The sequence below is a fragment of the Aquarana catesbeiana genome, unplaced genomic scaffold (assembly GCF_042186555.1).
Source record: "Aquarana catesbeiana isolate 2022-GZ unplaced genomic scaffold, ASM4218655v1 unanchor233, whole genome shotgun sequence".
In the NCBI taxonomy this organism is placed as follows: domain Eukaryota; kingdom Metazoa; phylum Chordata; class Amphibia; order Anura; family Ranidae; genus Aquarana; species Aquarana catesbeiana.
Window position 1 is genome coordinate 749,605 of NW_027362661.1, and position 21,740 is coordinate 771,344.

Genomic DNA, 21,740 nt, shown 5'->3' on the forward strand with positions numbered 1-21,740 from the left:
AAAACATTCGTTTGAGAAGCATCCTCAAACAAACCTGATATCTGTTCCTGTGAAAACTAGTCTGATGGAGAAAAATAATTAATTGAACCACTTCAATACGGGGCACTTAGACACTTTCCTACCCAGGCCAATTTTCAGCTTTCAGCACTGTCGCAATTTGAATGACAATTGTACGGTCATGCTACACTGCACCCAAACAAATTTTTATCATTTTGTTCCCACAAATAGAGCTTTCTTTTGGTGGTATTTGTACACCTCTGGGATTTTTTTTTTTTGCGCAACAAATAAAAAAAGACCAAACATTTTGGAAAAAAACAAGAAACAAGTTTTTCTTCATTTCTGTTAAAATTTTTTGTAAATAAGTAAGTTTTCTCCTTCAATGATGGGCACTGATATGGCTGCACTCATGGGCACTGATAGGCACCGATGAGGTGGCACTGATGAGGCGGCATTGACGGGCACTGACAGGTGGCACTAGTATGCAGCACTGATGGGCACTCATAGGCGGCACTGATGGGCACTTGTAGGAGGCACTGATGGGTACTTATAGGTGGCACTGATAGGTGGCATGGATGGGCACTGACAGGTGGCACTGATGATACTGATGGGTGGCATTGCTGGGCATCACTGATGCCTGTAAGTACATACTGGTGCCAATCAGTGCCCATTTGTGGGCACTGATTGGGCATAATTTGCACATGTGGATGGCCATAGGGTACATACCTGGCCATCCACATGTTGCCCCCTTCCCTGGTGGTCCTAGTGGCGTCCCTGGTGGTCTAGTGTGGTCATCTGAGGGGGGGCTGCGCTGATAAACAATGAGCGCAGACCCCCCCTGTCAGGAGAGCCGCCGATCGGCTCTCCTCTACTCACGTCTGTCAGACATGAGTGAGGAAAAGCCGATCAACGGCTCTTCCTATTCACATCGTGATCAGCCGTGATTGGACACGGCTGATCACGTGGTGGAGAGCCTCCGCTGGAGGCTCTTTACCGAGATCGGTGGAGCGGTGTGTCAGACTGACACACCGCTCCACCGATCGTCGCGATGCGCGCCCCCACGGGCATGCGGTGGCTGTTATCCTGAAGGACATCATATGACGCCCAGTCAGGATAACTGAACCTATAGCAAAATGATGGCCGGGCGGGAAATGGTTAATAAATTATATAAATAACCGGAACACACTGACACCAACGATGGGTCTTATTTTATATCACTGAACAAGAGATTACAGCGCAGACATACAATAATGTCATTAAATCCTGCAAGGCTATTTAAAGCACCTGAACATATTAAGCAAAAATATGAGGATTTGGTCACACCCAGGGGTGTAACTACCACCATAGAGACCCATGCGGGTGCTATGGGGCCCGCAGCCGAGTGGGGCCCAGTGAGGATAAGAGCACCGCCGGCACAGTCTCCCAGCCAGGGGAAGAGAGAGGAAAGGAAGAGGCGAGCTGTCCGTATCAGCAGAGAGCTGAATTGCCCGATGTAAGAGCTTTCATTAGAACTTGTGTTGCGGGGCTCACGTCACATAGCTCCACCTTTTGGCCCGGTGCCTTTGATAGACAGAACGCCGATCCAATGCGGGACATGTGACGTCATCAAAGGCGTCGGGCCAAGAGGTGGGGCTATGTGACGATGAGCCCCGGGAAGACAAGAAATTCAAATGAAAGCTATTACAGCGGGCAATCCCGCTCTCTGCTGATCCGGGTGGCTTGCCTCTTCCTCTGCATAGGTGAGGCTGTATGGGGCACAGGCAGACCAGGCTGTATTAGGCGCAGGTCACGCTGTATGGGGCACAGGTCACGCTGTATTGGGCACAGGTCACGCTGTATTGGGCACAGGTCACGCTGCATTGGGCACAGGTCACGCTGTATGTGGCACAGGTCACGCTGTATTGGGCACAGGTCACGCTGCATTGGGCACAGGTCACGCTGTATGTGGCACAGGTCACGCTGCATTGGGCACAGGTCACGCTGCATTGGGCACAGGTCACGCTGTATGTGGCACAGGTCACGCTGCATTGACACTAGGGCAGCTGTGGGGGGGGGCTGTTTGCAGGGGGGCCCATACAACATTTTGCTATGGGGCCCTGCTATTTCTAGTTACGCCCTTGGTCACACCATATGGCCATATAGTGCTAAGCCCACTACTGCATGAAAATCCCCCTTTATCAGTGGGTCCTACACTATTCATAGAATGGAAGAGGAGTGTATTTCCTGGATGATTGAGAAGTGGGATCTTCCTTTCTATGAATAGTGTAGGACCCACTGATAATGGGGTATTGTGATGCAGTAGTCGGCTTAGCACTATATGGCCATATGATGTGACCAAATCCCCATATTTTTGCTTAATATGTTCAGGTGCTTTAAATAGCCTTGCAGGATTTAATGACATTATTGTATGTGTGCGCTGTAATTTCTTGTTCTGTTTGTATGGTCTTATGGCGGCACCATCTTTAACCACTTGAGCCCCGGACCATTATGCTGCCTAAGGACCAGAGGTCTTTTTCCAATTTGGCACTGCGTCGCTTTAACTGCTAATTGCGCGGTCATGCAATGCTGTACCTAAACGAAATTTGCGTCCTTTTCTTCCCACAAATAGAGCTTTCTTTTGATGGTATTTGATCACCTCTGCAGTTTTTATTTTTTGCGCTATAAACGGAAAAAGACCGAAAATTTTGAAAAAAAATGATATTTTCTACTTTTTGTTATAAAAAAAATCCAATAAACTAAATTTTAGTCATACATTTAGGCCAAAATGTATTCGGCCACATGTCTTTGGTAAAAAAAATGTCAATAAGCATATATTTATTGGTTTGCGCAAAAGTTATAGCGTCTACAAACTAGGGTACATTTTCTGTAATTTACACAGCTTTTAGTTTATGACTGCCTATGTCATTTCTTGAGGTGCTAAAATGGCAGGGCAGTACAAACCCCCCCCAAATGACCCCATTTTGGAAAGTAGACACCCCAAGGAAATTGCTGAGAGGCATGTTGAACCCATTGAATATTTATTTTTTTGTCCCAAGTGATTGAATAATGACAAAAAAAAAAAAAAAATTTACAAAAAGTTGTCACTAAATGATATATTGCTCACACAGGCCATGGGCCTATGTGGAATTGCACCCCAAAATACATTCAGCTGCTTCTCCTGAGTATGGGGATACCACATGTGTGGGACTTTTTGGGAGCTTAGCCGCGTACGGGGCCCCGAAAACCAAGCACCGCCTTCAGGATTTCTAAGGGTGTAAATTTTTGATTTCACTCTTCACTGCCTATCACAGTTTCAGAGGCCATGGAATGCCCAGGTGGCACAAAACCCCCCCAAATGACCCCATTTTGGAAAGTAGACACCCCAAGCTATTTGCTGAGAGGCATATTGAGTCCATGGAATATTTTATATTTTGACACAAGTTGCGGGAAAGTGACACTTTTTTTTTTTTTTTTTGCACAAAGTTGTCACTAAATGATATATTGCTCACACAGGGCATGGGCATATGTGGAATTGCACCCCAAAATACATTTAGCTGCTTCTCCTGAGTATGGGGATACCACATGTGTGGGACTTTTTGGGAGCCTAGCCGCGTACGGGGCCCCGAAAACCAAGCACCGCCTTCAGGATTTCCAAGGGTGAAAATTTTTGATTTCACTCTTCACTGCCTATCACAGTTTCGGAGGCCATGGAATGCCCAGGTGGCACAAACCCCCCCCAAATGACCCCATTTTGGAAAGTAGACACCCCAAGCTATTTGCTGAGAGGCATGGAGAGTATTTTGCAGCTCTCATTTGTTTTTGAAAATGAAGAAAGACAAGAAAAAACTTTTTTTTTTTCTTTTTTCAATTTTCAAAACTTTGTGACAAAAAGTGAGGTCTGCAAAATACTCACTATACCTCTCAGCAAATAGCTTGGGGTGTCTACTTTCCAAAATGGGGTCATTTGGGGGTTTTTTTTGCCACCTGGGCTTTCCATGGCCTCCGAAACTGTGATAGGCAGTGAAGAGTGAAATCAAAAATTCACACCCTTAGAAAGCCTGAAGGCGGTGATTGGTTTTCGGGGTCCCGTACGCGGCTAGGCTCCCAAAAAGTCTCACACATGTGGTATCCCCAAACTCAGGAGAAGCAGCAGAATGTATTTTGGGGTGTAATTTCACATATTCCCATGGCATGTTTGAGCAATATATCATTTAGTGACAACTTTGTGCAAAAAAAAAAAAAAAAAAAAAATTTGTCTCTTTCCCGCAACTTGTGTCGCAATATAAAATATTCCATGGACTCGACATGCCTCTCAGCAAATAGCTTGGGGTGTCTACTTTCCAAAATGGGGTCATTTGGGGGGGTTTTGAACTGTCCTGGCATTTTATGCACAACATTTAGAAGCTTATGTCACACATCACCAACTCTTCTAACCACTTGAAGACAAAGCCCTTTCTGACACTCATTGTTTACATGAAAAAGTTATTTTTTTTTGCAAAAAAATTACTTTGAACCCCCAAACATTATATATTTTTTTAAAGCAAATGCCCTACAGATTAAAATGGTGGGTGTTTCATTTTTTTTTTTCACACAGTATTTGCGCAGCGATTTTTCAAACGCATTTTTTGGGGAAAAAACACACTTTTTTAAATTTTAATGCACTAAAACACACTATATTGCCCAAATGTTTGATGAAATAAAAAAGATGATCTTAGGCCGAGTACATGGATACCAAACATGACATGCTTTAAAATTGCGCACAAACGTGCAGTGGCAACAAAATAAATACATTTTTAAAAGCCTTTAAAAGCCTTTACAGGTTACCACTTTAGATTTACAGAGGAGGTCTACTGTTAAAATTACTGCCCTCGATCTGACCTTCGCGGCGATACCTCACATGCATGGTGCAATTGCTGTTTACGTTTGACGACAGACCGCCGTTTGCGTTCGCCTTAGCGCGAGAGCAGGGGGCGACAGGGGTGCTTTTTTTTTTTTTTTTCTTTATTATTTTTTTGCTTTTTTATCTTATTTTTAAACTGTTCCTTTCATTTTTTTTTTTTTTTAATCATTTTTATTCTTATCTCGGCGAATGCAAATATCCCCTATGATAGCAATAGGTAGTGACAGGTACTCTTTTTTGAAAAAATTGGGGTCTATTAGACCCTAGATCTCTCCTCTGCCCTCAAAGCATCTGATGACACCAAGATTGGTGTGATAAAATGCTTCCCCAATTTCCCAATGGCGCTATTTACATCCGGCGAAATCTAAGTCATAAAATGATCGTAGCTTCCGGTTTCTTAGGCCATAGAGATGTTTGGAGCCACTCTGGTCTCTGATCAGCTCTATGGTCAGCTGGCTGAATCACCGGCTGCATTCTCAGGTTCCCTGTTGAGACAGGAGAGCCAGAGAAAAACACGGAAGACGGCGGGGGGGGCATTCCTTCCCACTGCTTGTAAAAGCAGTCTAGAGGCTAATTAGCCACTAGGATTGCTTTTACATGAAAGCCGACCGCTGGCTGAAAAGCATGATACCAAGATGATGCCTAAACCTGCAGGCATCATTCTGGTATAACCATTCAAAGTTGTGAATGGCGTACCTGAAGACAAAAAAATGGTTAACAATGGTTAACAATAAAGCACAGTAAACAGTAAAGTATAAATAATTACATACCTGAAAAACAAACATGATAAAACATAATAACAATAACAATAAAACATTGCAGAATAGAATACAGTAAAAAAGAGCAGAACAATAGAGAGAGAGAATAGAGAGAGAGAACAATAAAACGACAACTATTTTTTTTTAATTTTATATATATATATATTTTTTTTTACACTTTTTTTGTAACTAACTTTTATAACTGTAACCGGTTCCAGGTTCGGGTCTCTCAAAATGCGATGGCATCTTGGGAGACCCTGTGAAAGTGTGCCTAGTCTGTGGAATGCTGTACCCTACACTAATACTCAACTAGTGAATGGTAGCGTTCAAAACATTCACCAATGCAAAGACCAGGATTGTCAGGACAGGAGGGACAATAATAGCGGGTGTCACGCCTATATCCGCGCTTGCTGCAGACACGACATCTTTTTGGGGGGGTTCGTTGGGTAGGGGTACTCGGGAGGACATAAAAATGCCTCTCATGCAGATAAAACTGCATTTGGTTGGGGATGTGAATGGGGGAAGTACGGGCGCTGCAGAAGCGGTGTGTTCCCAATTCGGATTGGCGAATGCAGCAGGAAGGGCACTATGGGCATGACGGGCCTGTGTTTGTCTTTTTGGTGGCAGCGGGACACTACTTGTGCTTGCCACCTCACCAGCTTGAACTGCACTTATGGGACTCGCCACGTCACCAAGTGTTACTGCAGTGCTGGTTTGACTACGACCGGGGTGTACTAGGCCGCTGGTGCTTGCCAGTTCAATAAAAAGCTTCCAAAAAAACTGTTAGCGATCGCAGGGATCAGGCCTGACTCTGCGAACGCTGCAGTTATGCGTTTAGTGTTTTGTAAGTGTCAGTGATCGATCGATACTGCACTTGGGTGGGCTGGGCTGGGCCGGGCGGAGGGGCAAAACGCAGGTGCTAGCAGATATCTGGGCTGATCCCGCTAACACTGCGTTTTTGGGAACCCTAAACTGCTGGAGACGCTAGTATAGATCTGATCGGATCAGATATTGATCCGTTCAGATACTATACCACTAAAAGAGGCGTATGCTGCGTGCGTGGGTGTTAGTGGTACTGGCGCTAACCTGACGCTGCCTGGGGCCGGTGCTTGCTAGTTCACCAAAATGCTACCAAAAAAACTGTTAGCGATCGCAGGGATCAGGCCTGACTCTGCGAACGCTGCAGTTATGTGTTTAGTGTTTTGTAAGTGACAGTGATCGATCGATACTGCACTTGGGTGGGCTGGGCTGGGCCGGGCGGAGGGGCACAACACAGGTGCTAGCAGGTATCTGGGCTGATCCCGCTAACACTGCGTTTTTGGGAACCCTAAACTGCTGGGGACGCTAGTATAGATCTGATCGGACCAGATATTGATCCGTTCAGATACTATACCAATAAGGGAGGTGTATGGTACGTGCGTGGGTGTTAGCGCTACTGGCGCTAATCTGGCGCAGCCTGGGGCTGGTGCTTGCCAGCTCACCAAAATGCTACCAAAAAAACTGTTAGCGATCGCAGGGATCAGGCCTGACTCTGCGAACGCTGCAGTTATGCGTTTAGTGTTTTGTAAGTGACAGTGATCGATCGATACTGCACTTGGGTGGGCCGGGCGGAGGGACAAAACGCAGGTGCTAGCAGGTATCTGGGCTGATCCCGCTAACACTGCGTTTTTGGGAACCCTAAACTGCTGGGGACGCTAGTATAGATCTGATCAGATCAGATATTGATCCGTTCAGATACTATACCACTAAGGGAGGCGTATGCTGCGTGCGTGGGTGTTAGCGGTACTGGCGCTAATCTGACGCTGCCTGGGGCGACGCATATCACCGCCGGGCGACCGGGGGGCTAAACTTTATTCGGTAATAAACGGCGGGTGCCCTGACACTATATAAAATAAACAAACTAACCAGCGTCCCCCGTAACAGTTATACGGTGATCAGTGGTGAAAGGGTTAACTAGGGGGCAATCAAGGGGTTAAAACATTTATTAGATAGTATATGGGGGTCCCTGTCGCTATAAAACGCTGACGGCGAACCTAAATATTTATGTCCCTAACTAGCGTCACCAGCGACACTAATACAGCGATCAGAAAAATGATCGCTTAGTGACACTGGTGACAGGGGGTGATCAAGGGGTTAAAACTTTATTAGGGGGGGTTAGGGGGGTATCCTAGACCTACAGGGGGGTAATACTAACTGTCCCAACACTGTAACTGTCACAAACTGACACCAATGCAGTAATCAGAAAAAAAAAAAAAAAACTGCTGGTGTCAGTTTGTGACAGGGGGGGGGGTGATTGGGGGGGATCGGGGGGGGGGATCGGGGTGTTTTGTGTGCCTGGCATGTTCTACTGTGTGTGTGTGTGTTGTGCACTCACTCACTTGTCTTCTCTCCTCGGGCCGGAACGGAAATTACCGAGCCGAGGAGAGATGACATCATTTCCTTTGCTGCTGTTTAGCATACAGCAGCAAAGGAATGTTCTCATTGGCCGGCGGCGATCGCGAGGGGGGGGCCACGAACGGATGGCCTCCCCCTCATCTCCGATCGCCGTGGGAGAAAAGACGACCGCCTCGGGCACCGGGGGGGGGTCCGATCGGACCCCCCACCCGCGGAAGGCAAATCACGTATATGTACGTGATTTTGCCTGTCCGTGCCACCTTGCCGACGTAAATCGGCGTGAGGCGGTCGTCAAGTGGTTAACCACTTGCTGCCCGCCCACCGTCATATGACGGCGGGACGGTGCAGCTGTTATCCTGGGCCGCCGTGATATGATGTGACGGCCTTCCAGGCCCCCCAGGGGGCGCGCGTGCGCCATGTCACTCGGGTCTGGGTGTGCTGCCCGGTGGCCGCGATGTCCGCCGGGCACCCGCGATTGCCCGGTAACCGAGCAGGACCGTGGATCTGTGTGTATGTAAACACACAGATCCACGTCCTGTCAGATGGGAGGAGACCGATGGTGTGTTCCTTGTACAGAGGAACACTGATCGGTCTCCTCCCCTTGTGAGTCCCCTCCCCCCACAGTTAGAATCACTCCCTAGCAACATGATTAACCCTACAGCGCCCCCTCCTGGTTAACCCCTTCATTGCCAGTCACATTTATACAGTAATCAATGCATTTTTATAGCACGGATCGCTGTATAAATGTGAATGGTCCCAAAAATGTGTGAAAAGTGTCCGATGTGTCCGCCACAATATTGCAGTCACGATAAAAATCGCACATCGCCGCCATTACTAGTAAAAAAATAATAATAAAAATGCTATAAATCTATCCCCTTATTTTGTAGACGCTATAACTTTTGCGCAAACCAATAAATATACGCTTATTGCGATATTTTTTTACCAAAAATATGTAGAATACGTATCGGCCTAAACTGAGGAAAAATTTTGTTTAAAAAAAAAAAAAAAAATTGGATATTTATTATAGCAAAAAGTAAAAAATATTGTGTTTTTTTCAAACTTGTCAATCTTGTTTTGTTTATAGCGCAAGAAATAAAAACCGCAGAGGTGATCAAATACCACTAAAAGAAAGCTCTATTAGTGGGGAAAAAAATGATAAAAATTTCATTTGGGTACAGTGTAGCATGACCGCGCAATTGTTATTCAAAGTGCGACAGCACTGAAAGCTGAAAATTGGCCTGGGCAGGAAGGGGGTGAAAATGCCCTGTATGGAAGTGGTTAATGTAATGCATTGTTAGGGTGTGCCTCCCAAGTCTTTGTTTGTCCATTTTAAATCACTACACCAAGGATGGAACTTATTTTATCCCACTGACACCAACAACGGTACTTATTTTATCTCACTGACACCAACAATGGGGATTATTTTATCTCACTTACACCAATAATGGGACTTATTTTCCTACTGACACCAATGATGGAAATGATTTTATCTCACTGAAACCAATGGCAGAGCTTACTTTATCTTACTGAAGCCAAAGATTGGCTTCTATCCCACAGACACCAATGATAGGACTTATTTTATCTCACTGACACCAATGATGAGACTTTTTTCTATCTCATTGACACCAATGATGGATCTGCCGGGCAGTGATAAACACACACACATACAGATCCCTGTCTGCCAGATACAATCACTTCCGCACACTGACAATAATCTGCATTAGGGAGGAGCTCCGTGTCTGAACAGAAGATTGGATGAACACTGGCTCCTCCCAGGGCATTTGGTGCAAACGAACGTGGCGGCTTCTGGCTGTCGCTGGTTCCTAGGGAAGCAACGGCTGCCTGCAGCAGCTGCATCCTTAGCAACCGCCGACTTCACCCCGCCCATTCCCTTATGTGGCCATGTAAGCAAATGGGTGGGGCATAGATCATGACATCATTGTCAGACTATGGACATATATGGGCAATGATGTCACCACTATCCCTGCCCCTTCCTTTATATATCTAATGACAGCTCAGGACGCTAACAGTCAGTGAGTGTTACTGTCAGAGATCGCTTCTGTGTGGCGGGTCATTGGAGAGTCAGTGGGCTATTGGCACCATGACTGATGATGGATTTGCAATGAGACATTTTTGGGGGATTTTTTTAAAATAAAGGGCATTGAGCGTCTTTATTGTTTTATTTACTTTTTGTGAATGAGTAGAGGTGCTATGTACTCCTATGTACCCCAAACTCATTCATGCAGGGGGCGGTATCTGGGCCATTCCAGATTCTGATATGCCCCCCAGACCCCCAAAATCACCAGGCCAGGGTTGTGGGGATGAGGCCCTTGTCCTCATCAACATGGGGACAAGGTGCTTTTGCCACAGGGGGTTCTCCCTGACAAGGCACCCCCATGTTGAGGGCACATGGCTTGGTATGGTTCAGGAGAAGAGGGGAGACACATTCTTGGCCCTCCCCTTTCCTGGTCAGCCAGGCTGCATGTTTGGATTAAGGGTCTGGTATGGATTTTCTAGGGGGGGCACACACTTTTTGTGTGAGGTACCCCCCTTAATATCCATCTTAGACTCAGAGGATCTGGCATGTATTTGGGGGGTCTCTATACATTTTTTCATTCTTGCTGTAGGATGGGCTACAGAAAAAGTGACATTTACAAAGAAAAATTAATCAGTTTAAATTTCCAGAAAATGACATTTCATTGGCGGCTTTTTTATACAGCACATAGAAAAAAAGGGGGAAAAAAACTGCGCATAGGTGAAATAAAACAATGTGAAATATGAAGCTGCAATTCCTCTATGTAACACAAACACAGTAGAGATCAAAATTGGAAATAACGGAATCGCGCTAGAAGGGAATAGTAATCATGCATATGATCACCAGTCCACAATAGTAATCAATATGTGAATAAACACAATGTGATGAAATAAAACACAAAAAAAAAAAGGGGAATAGGACAAATTGACAATTGATAGTCCATCAAAAGTGCATTACTGATTTGCAACAGTGAAAACAAAAGTTTGTGTGTATATGCACACAAACTTTTGTTTTCACTGTTGCAAATCAGTAATGCACTTTTGATGGACTATCAATTGTCAGTTTGTCCTATTCCCTTTTTTTTGTGTTTTATTTCATCACATTGTGTTTATTCACATATTGATTACTATTGTGGACTGGTGATCATATGCATGATTACTAGTCCCTTCTAGCGCGATTCCGTTATTTCCAATATACAGCACATAGACCCTTCAAAGGTCCCCCAAATACATAAAAGAACCTCGGGGGGGTTTGTGTGCTTTTTTGGCAATTATAAGTGTATGACTATGACCTCAGGTATTAGTATGAAGACATGTCTGATGAAAGAAACTAAGGGGTCTACTTATAGAAAATAAATTGGATGAATGTGACAAACATTTATCCAATCATTACACATTCTGAGCATACTGTAACACAGTGATTTCCTATGATCACCAGCTCCATCTAGTGACCATAATGGGGTATTTTTCCTAACATATCTTCATTAGTAAAAATAGCACAATACCGCATTATGACCACTAGATGGAGCCAAGGAAATCAGTGTATATAATAAAATACACCCAATATTCATCACAGCTGGGTGAATGCCGGTCACATTCGTTTTTTAACTATTTTTTTTTTAAATAGACCTCTAAGTGTTTGTGAAATCTTACACCACAAAATGTACTCAGCCAATGAAAGGTAATGACTCCATTTTTATTTTTCTACTGCTATCAATGGCCAATACTTCATCCATGTCTTTGGTGATCTCTGATCTCCTTATGAACTCAGGGATGTACAATTCCTATCGCCTGACACCCGGGACATGCAGTTCTGAGGGCCGGACAGGTCAGTTTTTTAACATTTATCTCTGCTGTGGGCAAGGAAGGAGCAGATTTACTTGTCGGATGGAAGCATTTGGGTGGCTAAGCGAATGTTTCCACACCCCCCCTGGTAAAGTACCCCCGACACACACCCGCTATGTATCCCGGGCTCCTCTTGCCCATCTGTGGACCCGGGACCAGCATAGTGGGTGATAATGGGTAGAGGAGAGGGAGGTGAGAGGACACACATCCGCTCTCCTTCCCTTCTTGTTCCTGACCCGGAAGTGACATGTATGACATCATTTCCGGGTCCCCACTGACTATTTCTTACATGATAAAGATCAGCCATGGAGTATATCTGAGATGTATATCAGGGTGCGCTTCTTCCCCACATGAGAGCTGTGATATCCAGCAACATTCATATAGAAGACATTTCCCGCACTGAAGGCACTAATACACCTCGAGGGTTGTGTGGGATCTCTGATGTACAGGAAAACAGGACTTCAGTGAGGAACAATTCCCTCACTTAGGACAGGAATACGGCTTCTCCCTGTGTGAGATCTCTGATGTTTGTAAAGATGGGACTTCTGTGAAAAACATTTTCCACATTCAGGACAGGAATACGGCTTCTCCCCCGTGTGAGATCTCTGATGTGTGGAAAGACTGGACTTCCGTGAAAAACATTTCCCACACTGAGGACAGGAATATGGCTTCTCCCCGGTGTGAGATCTCTGATGTGTGTAAAGAGTGGACTTCTGTGAAAAACATTTCCCGCACCCAGGACAGGAATACAGCTTCTGTCCTGTGTGAGATCTCTGATGTGTGTAAAGATTGGACTTCCTTGAAAAACATTTCCCGCACTCAGGACAGGAATACAGCTTCTGCCCCGTGTGAGATTTCCGATGTGTGTAAAGATTGAACTTCCTTGAAAAACATTTCCCGCACTCAGGACAGGAATGCGGCTTCTCCCCGATGTGAGATCTCTGATGTTTGTAAAGATTGGACTTCTCTGAAAAACATTTCCCGCACTCAGGACAGGAATGCGGCTTCTCCCCGGTGTGAGATCTCTGATGTCTGTAAAGACTGAACTTCTGTGGAAAACATTTCCCGCACTCAGGACAGGAATACAGCTTCTGCCCTGTGTGAGATCTCTGATGTTTGGAAAGATTGATCTTCCGTGAAAAACATTTCCCGCACTGAGGACAGTAATGCAGCTTCTTCCCAATGTGAGATCTTTGATGTTTGTAAAGACTGGACTTCTCTGGAAAACATTTCCCGCACTCAGAGCAGGAATACGGCTTCTCCCCTGTGTGAGTTCTCTGATGTGTGTAAAGACTGGACTTGACTGAAAAACATTTCCCGCACTCAGAACAGGAATACGGCTTCTCCCCCGTGTGAGTTCTCTGATGTCTGTAAAGATCAGACTTCCCTGAAAAACCTTTCCCACATTCAGGACAGGAATACGGCTTCTCTCCTGTGTGAGACCTTTTATGCCTATTAAGTTTGGAATTAGACTGGAAACACTTCCCGCACTCAGTACAGGAAAACCTCTTATCTGTTGGAAGGACGGCACCGTCCCTCACAGTCTGAGGTTCCTCAGGATAAGAGGAGTACGATGGTCCATCTACACTGTGTGGTGCCGGATGGACATTTGAGGTAGCCGGGTTTTCTCCTGGACTATACTGTGTGATGTCCTCATCTTCTACTTTACAGTCTGGAGACAAAGTGAGACAATCCTCTGAGGTTTTCCTCATCTCCCGTCCATCTACTAAAATAGAGATAAAAAGATTATTACTAGACATGAGTAGATTGGTTCCCCTAAACCAGGACTCCAACCACATCAGGCAGCTTTGTCTCTGAGGATCTTACAATTCCACCCTTAAGGTAACTAGTAAATGGGTCCTCTGATCTCCTACCAGTTCATTTCTTTATTCATGGACCTTAGTCAGAGAGTGAGGAAACAACGAGCACTGTCTTTTATAGGAGTGACAGTGATGAGGGGATTATAGGACGAGTGTCCCCACCCCCTCTATCACTCATTGCCATCTTCCCAATACAATAAGTACTGCACTTCCTTATTTAGTCCATGATTTAGTCATGAATAACAGCGGGGCTGAGCCCCACCAGAGGTCAGAGAGTGAGGATGGGGAAGAACAACCAAGATGAAGACTGGACTGTTCCTGAAGACCACCATCATTGGGTTATTGACTCCTCCCTCATTATCACTTTCTGTTTAAGGTTCCAAAGTTTGGGGATGCTATCACATTATTATCAACATCTAAAAGTCTGTGCTCCAATCAAATCATCAGATATAAAATGTCCAGCCCGTAGGAAATGGTTGTAAAAGAAGCCAGGACTATGTAATGTACAACTTATTATATAGGATACAACAGTTAGGATTTTATAGCATTAGAATGATGTAATGTACAACATAGAGTATATAGTGCAGGGTTCAGGAGTATGTAATGTACAATATAAATTATACAGTGTAATGTTTAGGACTCATAATATGGGTATTCAGTAATCAGTGGAAGCTTAAATGTTTACATGAGATGTCATGGCCGAGACACTTCAAAATATCATAATTGTCATTTAGACTTTAACTGAGTCATCGCTCCAGTAAAGCACTTCCCCTCCCATCAGAAATGGATGATTAAGTTATACAATCCATTGAAAGGCTGAAGTAAAGAGACAAATGCTATTTTGAAGCCGAGTAAACATGAACACTAATGTATGTCATCTTACACGAAACTAGCTGACTATGGTAAAAATGTGTGTTTCCAAATCCTAGTTCCAAAGCCTTCGATTAAAGAAAAAAGTGGGTAAATAAACCCATTGTTGCAAAGGGTGAAATTATCTCCTTAGTCAACCCCAATGTTGACTCAAGCTTTCTCTCAGACAATGACTAAGACGCAAAATTAATGTTACACCAAAAGGACAAATAGACACTAATATCAGAATAGTCAATAATGGAAATGTGTCTGAAATGTTCAAGATTCATTTCAGACGCTATAGGAAAACACTGAAAACCTGTATACATGTGGCATTGTAAATATATGTGATCCTAAAAAGTAGAAATATAATATTTTAATATAGTACAAATGAAGAATTGCGTTTAGAAACCCACCATTGTTGTAAAGACATAGACATCATGACCACATCTATATGAAAATACCCATATTACATGTGTTGTCCCAAGACAAATAGGTTTTCATAGGATATGCAGGAGATATGCATTTGTCCATATAAATATCCATTGTGTGTGATATTAATTAATCAAATTTATACAAAATGTATTATATTTTGTACCAGTTACCGGAGTCCTTAAACAATATAGACACATATTCAAAAGCCCTAATATATAGATAAATACCCATTATAAAAGAAAACATATTTTTCTTTTAACAAATAGAATACATTTTTTTTAGAATACATTTTCTGTCCTCAGACCCATCTAGTTGCTGAAGATGATATTACCTGAGCTTACCAGGGAAATCATTGAAATTCTCCAAACCAATGGAGAATAAGCCAAACCTTCTAGGCTGAGTTTATTGTCCCAGATGGTATAAAGAGGGTGAGGATCATAGAGAGAGGATCAGACCCACATGCCGGATACACCCCCTAGAGGGCGTAGACGATCAAGAAGTCTGCTGATATTTGACCACTCCCCATCTTGCTGGACCTTGTTACTGGAACCACTCAATGTACTTAAATATTGGCGGACATCTTCCGCTTTTAAACCGATTGGTAAGATACAGATCATGCAATTCTTAATTATATTTTCTCTTAAAATTGTAGGGATTAAATATGATAGTTTATGTATTGACACTAATTGACTGTCTAGGCCGTGTATTATTGTAGCCGTGTTTGGGGGAATTCAGACAAACTTGTTTACATCAATTTAAATGTCTGTGGTCCCAGGGAGAGTACCATTGCCCCATTTAACTTTAGTAGCTCTGTTGGTTTAATATTTCTTTAAAATTGGCAATGTTTTTCTGTTGACTCCGTGAGACATACTTTGGATTCCTTCCGGCCGGAGAAATTAAGAGGAATGTTTCCCCGAGCGACAAGGGATATTGCGTTCTTGAATATAAAGCGTAGATTACCGCATATATTTTTCTAACAGATCAATTTGGGCTCCCCTGAGTAAATTGCAATATTTAGATACATCATTTCATTGCCGTGTTGATGTTTTTATAATGTGCGTGAAATATCAATCACCAGAAAATCCAGTTCTGTGTGAAATTGTATAACTATACTCGTTAATTAATAAAGTCAAATTATTTACTTACCATATATACTCGAGTATAAGTCGAATTTTTCAGCACATTTTTTTGTGCTGAAAGTGCCCCCCTCGACTTATACTCGAGTCAAGCACTTTTCTGCAGCAAAAAATTTCATTTTCCAAACCGAAGTGGCCCCGAGATACAGGGCCCCAAATTCGGTTCGGAAGATGTCATTCTCTGCTGCAGAAAAGTGCTTGACATTTTCTGAACCGACTTTGGGGCCACATATCTCAGGGCTACTTGGTGCTAGGAACCCCAAATTTGATGTGCAAACCCAGTGGAACCATAACATATGCAAAGCTGGGGTTCCTAGCACCAAGAGGCCCCGAGATACGGGGCCCCAAATCCAGTTTGGAAAATGTCATTCTCTACTGCAGAAAAGTGCTTGACATTTTCTGAACCGATTTTAGGGGCCCTGTATCTCAGGCCACTTGGTGCTAGAAACCCTAGCTTTGGATATTTTATGGTGCTAGTTCCACTGGGTTTGCACACCAAATTTGGGGTTCCTAGCACTAAGTGACCCTGAGATACGGGGCCCTAAAGTCAGTCAATTGTGTCCATCTGCAGCAATGTTATTTCGGGACCCTTTGGGTTCAGAGACCCCAAATTTTGGCTGCAGCTAGGGGGCATCTAGGAACCCTTAACTACCGAGTTTGAAGTTCGGGGGACCTATGGCTGCAATTGGGCACAGTGAGGCATGCAAATGGGCACAGTGTGGCTGCAAATGGGCATTGTTGACCCTCTTTTCCACTTACAGTAGCTGTGCATTTCTCACCCTCGTCTTATACTCGGGTCAATAAGTTTTTCCCATTTTTTTATGGTAAATTAGGGCCTCGACTTATACTCGGATCGACTTATACTCGAGTATATATGGTATTAATTTTGTTGGGAGATATTTATACATTGGTAAGAAAACCCCAAAACTCAGGAAAGGATTGTGGTATGTACTGATATTCTGAACTAGGTTCACAAAATTTACCGTAAGGTTGGAGGTCGTGATTTTATATACCCGATTGTGATCACTGCTATTACTCACCAGACCAGGTCTTTGTATATCCTTTTTTTCCTGGCTTTTTTTAATATACTGGATATAGATATATATAGTATTTAATATACTGGATTCTTGCACTATGTGGAGATCTTTCTCCATATGATCTGATATCCTGTGTGGTGGAGTCTGCATGCTCCAGCTGTCTGCCCTCCGTGAATGTGAGCCCATCCATCCACTGGGGATCCTAGCATCACCATCCATCTATGGTTGCTTTAGATGAGCCCATTGGAACGCATCTTCACACCACCATTGCCTTCTATCAAGCACCCTCAGGATTGATTGATCCAAAAGCCTGATCAACATACCGCCGTATGGTGAGTGTGTCCACCCTTTCTGGTAAGCATATTCATTTCTTCTGCCATTACAATCTGTGTGTGGACCCTGAATACATGAAGACCTCTGTTTCGTTTACCTATTGGTTGAAAGGCACCATCCGCATATATCCCTCTTTTTCCTATGAAAATTATTGCGTTCCATTTATTGATGAACTTTTACCTCATTACGGACACCTTTTCTAGTTATTGGAGATTGTTTTTCACTTTACTTGTTTTGGCATATAATCACAACTATCAGTAACTTTACAATACGTTTAGGGTGATATGTTGTCACCCCGTTTTCTGTATCACTTAGCGCTGCATTTATATCTATTTGTACTGAGAAATAAAATACTGAGATCCTAATTAAGATTCCATACCACACTCACAACAGAGACAAGTTGCAGAGGCCGCACACCGCTGCCTCCCATCTCCTGAGACTGCACTCAGTGACTTGGGTCTGAGTCTATACACACATATCCCTCCACCCGGCACAGCCAGCAAACAGAGCAAGTAATCCCGGGAGAATTGTTCTGTCAGAGATCTTACTAGACCTGGGTATGGGGCAGAAGACCCAAAGCACATACCCCAGGGGCCTGGGTCTAGTAACAACTATAATGAAATCAAAGAAAGACCACTGCTCACAGATGATAAAATCAGTTACACGCCAAGGTTTCTTCTGTGAGGTGGGGCGCACACCCTGCCACTGCAGCAGAAAACATGGAACAGGAACCTTCGGATCGGCAGCACACCCACACAAAAAATAAAGTAGAATGTCTTTATTGAAACATGAATAATAATAAAAGCAATGGATGGGTACAGGCAGGGGAAATGCAGGTAGGTTGACGCGTTTCACACTATAGAAGTGCTTTGTCAAAACCACAAGTTTTCAAAAAGCCACAGTCTCTCTTATAACACATAAGTCACATGACATTCACAGGTGAAAATCATCAGATTAAGAGATTGCAAACACAAACCAATAAAATCTCCTGTTGAAAAAAATATTTTGAAAACGCAAAAACACAGAAAAGATTCTATTCTATATAGCAACCTCAAAAAATAAAAAGGGAAAAATGATATTTCCCTTTAATCCAAAGAGGATAAACACACAACAATTGTTATCTCACTTCAAGTCAATTATCTGTTTACATGGCTCTTCCTTTCTTTAATCAATTGATTAAAGATCCTCCGCAAGATGTAGTGTGTAACCTTTTTAGATTAAAGGGAAATATCATTTTTTATTTGTTGAGGTTGCTATATAGAATATAATCTTTTCTGTATTTTTAAAATATATATAAAGGAGATTTTATTGGTTTGTGTTTGCAATCGCTTAATCTGATGATTTTCACCTGTGAATGTCATGTGACTTATGTGTTATAAGAGAGACTGTGGCTTTTTGAAAAACTTGTGGTTTTGACAAAGCACTTCTATAGTGTGAAACGCGTCAACCTACCTGCATTTCCCCTGCCTGTACCCATCCATTGCTTTTATTATTATTCAAGTTTCAATAAAGACATTCTACATTATTTTTTGTGGGTGTGCTGCCGATCCAAAGTTTTCTGTTACATATAATGAAATCAAGATTTTGCTGCCAGCTGAACCCCAGAATCTTCATAAATCCAGTTTAGATACATAAATTGTGTCTGCAGCACAGAGAAGGAAGAACACAGCTCAGGAAAGTGACCAGGGGATTACAGGCTGATATCACCCAGTCCTTCCCTTACTCTGGACCAATCAGTGAGTAGTATGGGTGGAGGAATGTATTTAGTGTTAATGACCCACCTGTGCGGATCTCTGTAGGAGTGTCCTCCTCTATAAATGTCCCCGTTATTCCATCCTCCTCCATAGACTTCTGATCATCCCTCACATACCTCTCTTCTTCTTCTGTTTTAACCTCAAATTCTATATCGATTGGATCTCCACTCTAAATCAAGAAAATAAGAGAGAATGTCATCCACACATTGTCTTCATGAGTCTGTTTTATAACCTCCGTCCCACCAACCTTGAGGTAACAGTGAGGGATGGTGTGACCTTCCTGTGTGGAATCCCGGGAATACAGAGGATGGGGACATCTCTCTGGTGGGTTCCTGGTATTAGGTGGCCTCATCATATTCTTGTGTCCTTCTGAAAACTCCTCCATCACTCCATACTCCTCATCCTCCTCTTTATACTCTTCTTTAATATCAATATTATCATCCCCGAGGTTTCCACTCTGAATATATAATAAAAACATTCATTATAACAAACATGCTGTGTATAAATCAGAACTACCAATAATTGTCAATCATCTACCTGATGATGGTGAGGGATGGTGTGACCTTCCTGTGTGGAATCCCGGGAATACAGAGGACGGGGACATCTCTCTGGTGGGTTTCTGTAGCTGGATGACTCCACCATGGTGTCCTGGTACAGATCTTTGTGTTGTTTTAGAGACTCCAACTCCTCCATCACCCCATCCTCATCATCCTCCTCTTTTATCTCTTCTTTAACCTCAACCTTAGAATCTCTCAGGTTTTCACTCTGAATATATAACAAAAATTACATCAATTATAACAATGCAGATAATGTACAGATCCTAATGATACCATCAGTGATTGTTCTTCATCTACCCGATGATGGTGAGGGATGGTGTGACCTTCCTGTGTGGAATCCCGGGAATACAGAGGATGGGGACATCTCTCTGGTGGGTTCCCATTACTGGATCCATCTGTAGGAAACACACACACTGACTGAATACATTGTTTCTATGTGTTTATCAGATGATGGGGGATCTAGGTGGACCCTCCGTACTGCTCTCTCCTTTACAATAAAGTCTCCTCTTACCCGGTGATGTGAGGGGCGGCTGATTGTCCATCATGATGTCCTTGTAGAGATCCTTGTGTCCTTCTAAATACTCCCACTCCTCCATGGAGAAATAGACAGTGACATCCTGACACCTTATAAGAACCTGACACACACAATGATACAGTCACCATCCAGACACATCCCTTGTCTGTTACTGGATAATGTCCCAGAATTCCCAGCACCGCTCACCTCTCCTCCATGATCTCTCTGGTGACTTCTAGAATCTTCTTTGTAGTTCTCTATTCTATCAGAGAGGGAGGTGGAGGCAATGTGATGGTCATATGATCACCAGACTTCTCAGGAAGAAAACTCTAGATCTGAACACAAATAGTAAAATCAAATAATATTCCCAGAATCCTCCTCACCTCATCATTCAGGTCTCCATTTTATTAAAGCCTCACTTCAGACTGAGGTATACCTTACCCACACAGGACCCCCACACTATGCAGGTTAAAAGCTTGTTGCAGGCATTCTGATGTCATTACATACAACGCAGGACCAACAGTCCCAGCAACAGCAGATGGAGGGACATTGGGAGGAGGAACTGTGAGGTCAGTGTGATGTCATAGGACATATAGACTCTGGATGGAGGGACATTTGGATGGGGAGATTTGAATCATTGTTCCTGGGTGTGTCCTTCCTCTCCTAAACTGAAGAGTGAACTTTGACCTTTACCATACAGAAATCTGTCAGGAATCTGTGAAAGTAAGCTCTCATGTGATCAGGTGACGTGCGGAGGAACGGAGTGTAAATAGCAGACAATTTTCTCCAGAGCTCCTAATGGTGGGGATGAATTTTGCTGAGTGCTGGTGCCAAGTTTCCACCCCCCAGGATCACTGCAGGTGTGGAGAAAAGCTGTGTAAGAGGATATGGAGGAGAGATGAGGAGGAGATCCAGGAATCAGGATAAAGGTCAGGACAAGCAACAGACGAGCGCATCCAAGAGATGAAGCCGGGGTCACTACACAGAAAATCAATCCAAGGAAACAACAGGCAGGACGAGGAATAGCAAGAAGGAGCTCAGAGACAAATGAGAATATTGCTCAGCCAATGGGAGATTATCTCAGCATGATTTACATAATGAAGGAGATGAGGGGGAGGGGAGGAAGTCACTTATGGTGACCATAGAGACATGGAAATTCAGCTGGTTCAGCAGGGATCGGTCACATTTCCATCTATGTGTGGTCACTGCCGGATAAAAGTCACTCGATCAGCGGCTGCAGCCAATAGCTTCATCACTGATCTGTGTATTCTGAGAGCGGAGGAGCGCCCCCCATTGTCAGAACACAATAGTGCAGCGGGGAGGATTCCCCCCATCCCCCTCCAATGTGTGGATGGGGGAATCACTTCAGTTTTTTTCACTCATCCCGCTGGCTGAACG

General features: G+C 43.7%; 2 protein-coding genes across 4 annotated transcripts in view; one reads left to right on the forward strand and one right to left on the reverse strand.

The window, feature by feature from the left end:
• Nucleotides 1–21,740, forward strand: part of LOC141121843 (uncharacterized) — a 215,238-nt gene that overhangs the window by 65,409 nt on the left and 128,089 nt on the right. The gene's annotated exons all lie outside the window — the stretch shown is intronic.
• Nucleotides 11,738–21,740, reverse strand: part of LOC141121817 (uncharacterized) — a 116,437-nt gene continuing 106,434 nt past the window's right edge. Inside the window, exon 18 of the mRNA XM_073611533.1 lies at nt 11,738–13,413. Coding sequence (XP_073467634.1) covers nt 12,369–13,413 — 1,045 coding nt within the window. The 3' untranslated portion in view covers nt 11,738–12,368. The remainder of the gene's footprint in view (nt 13,414–21,740) is intronic.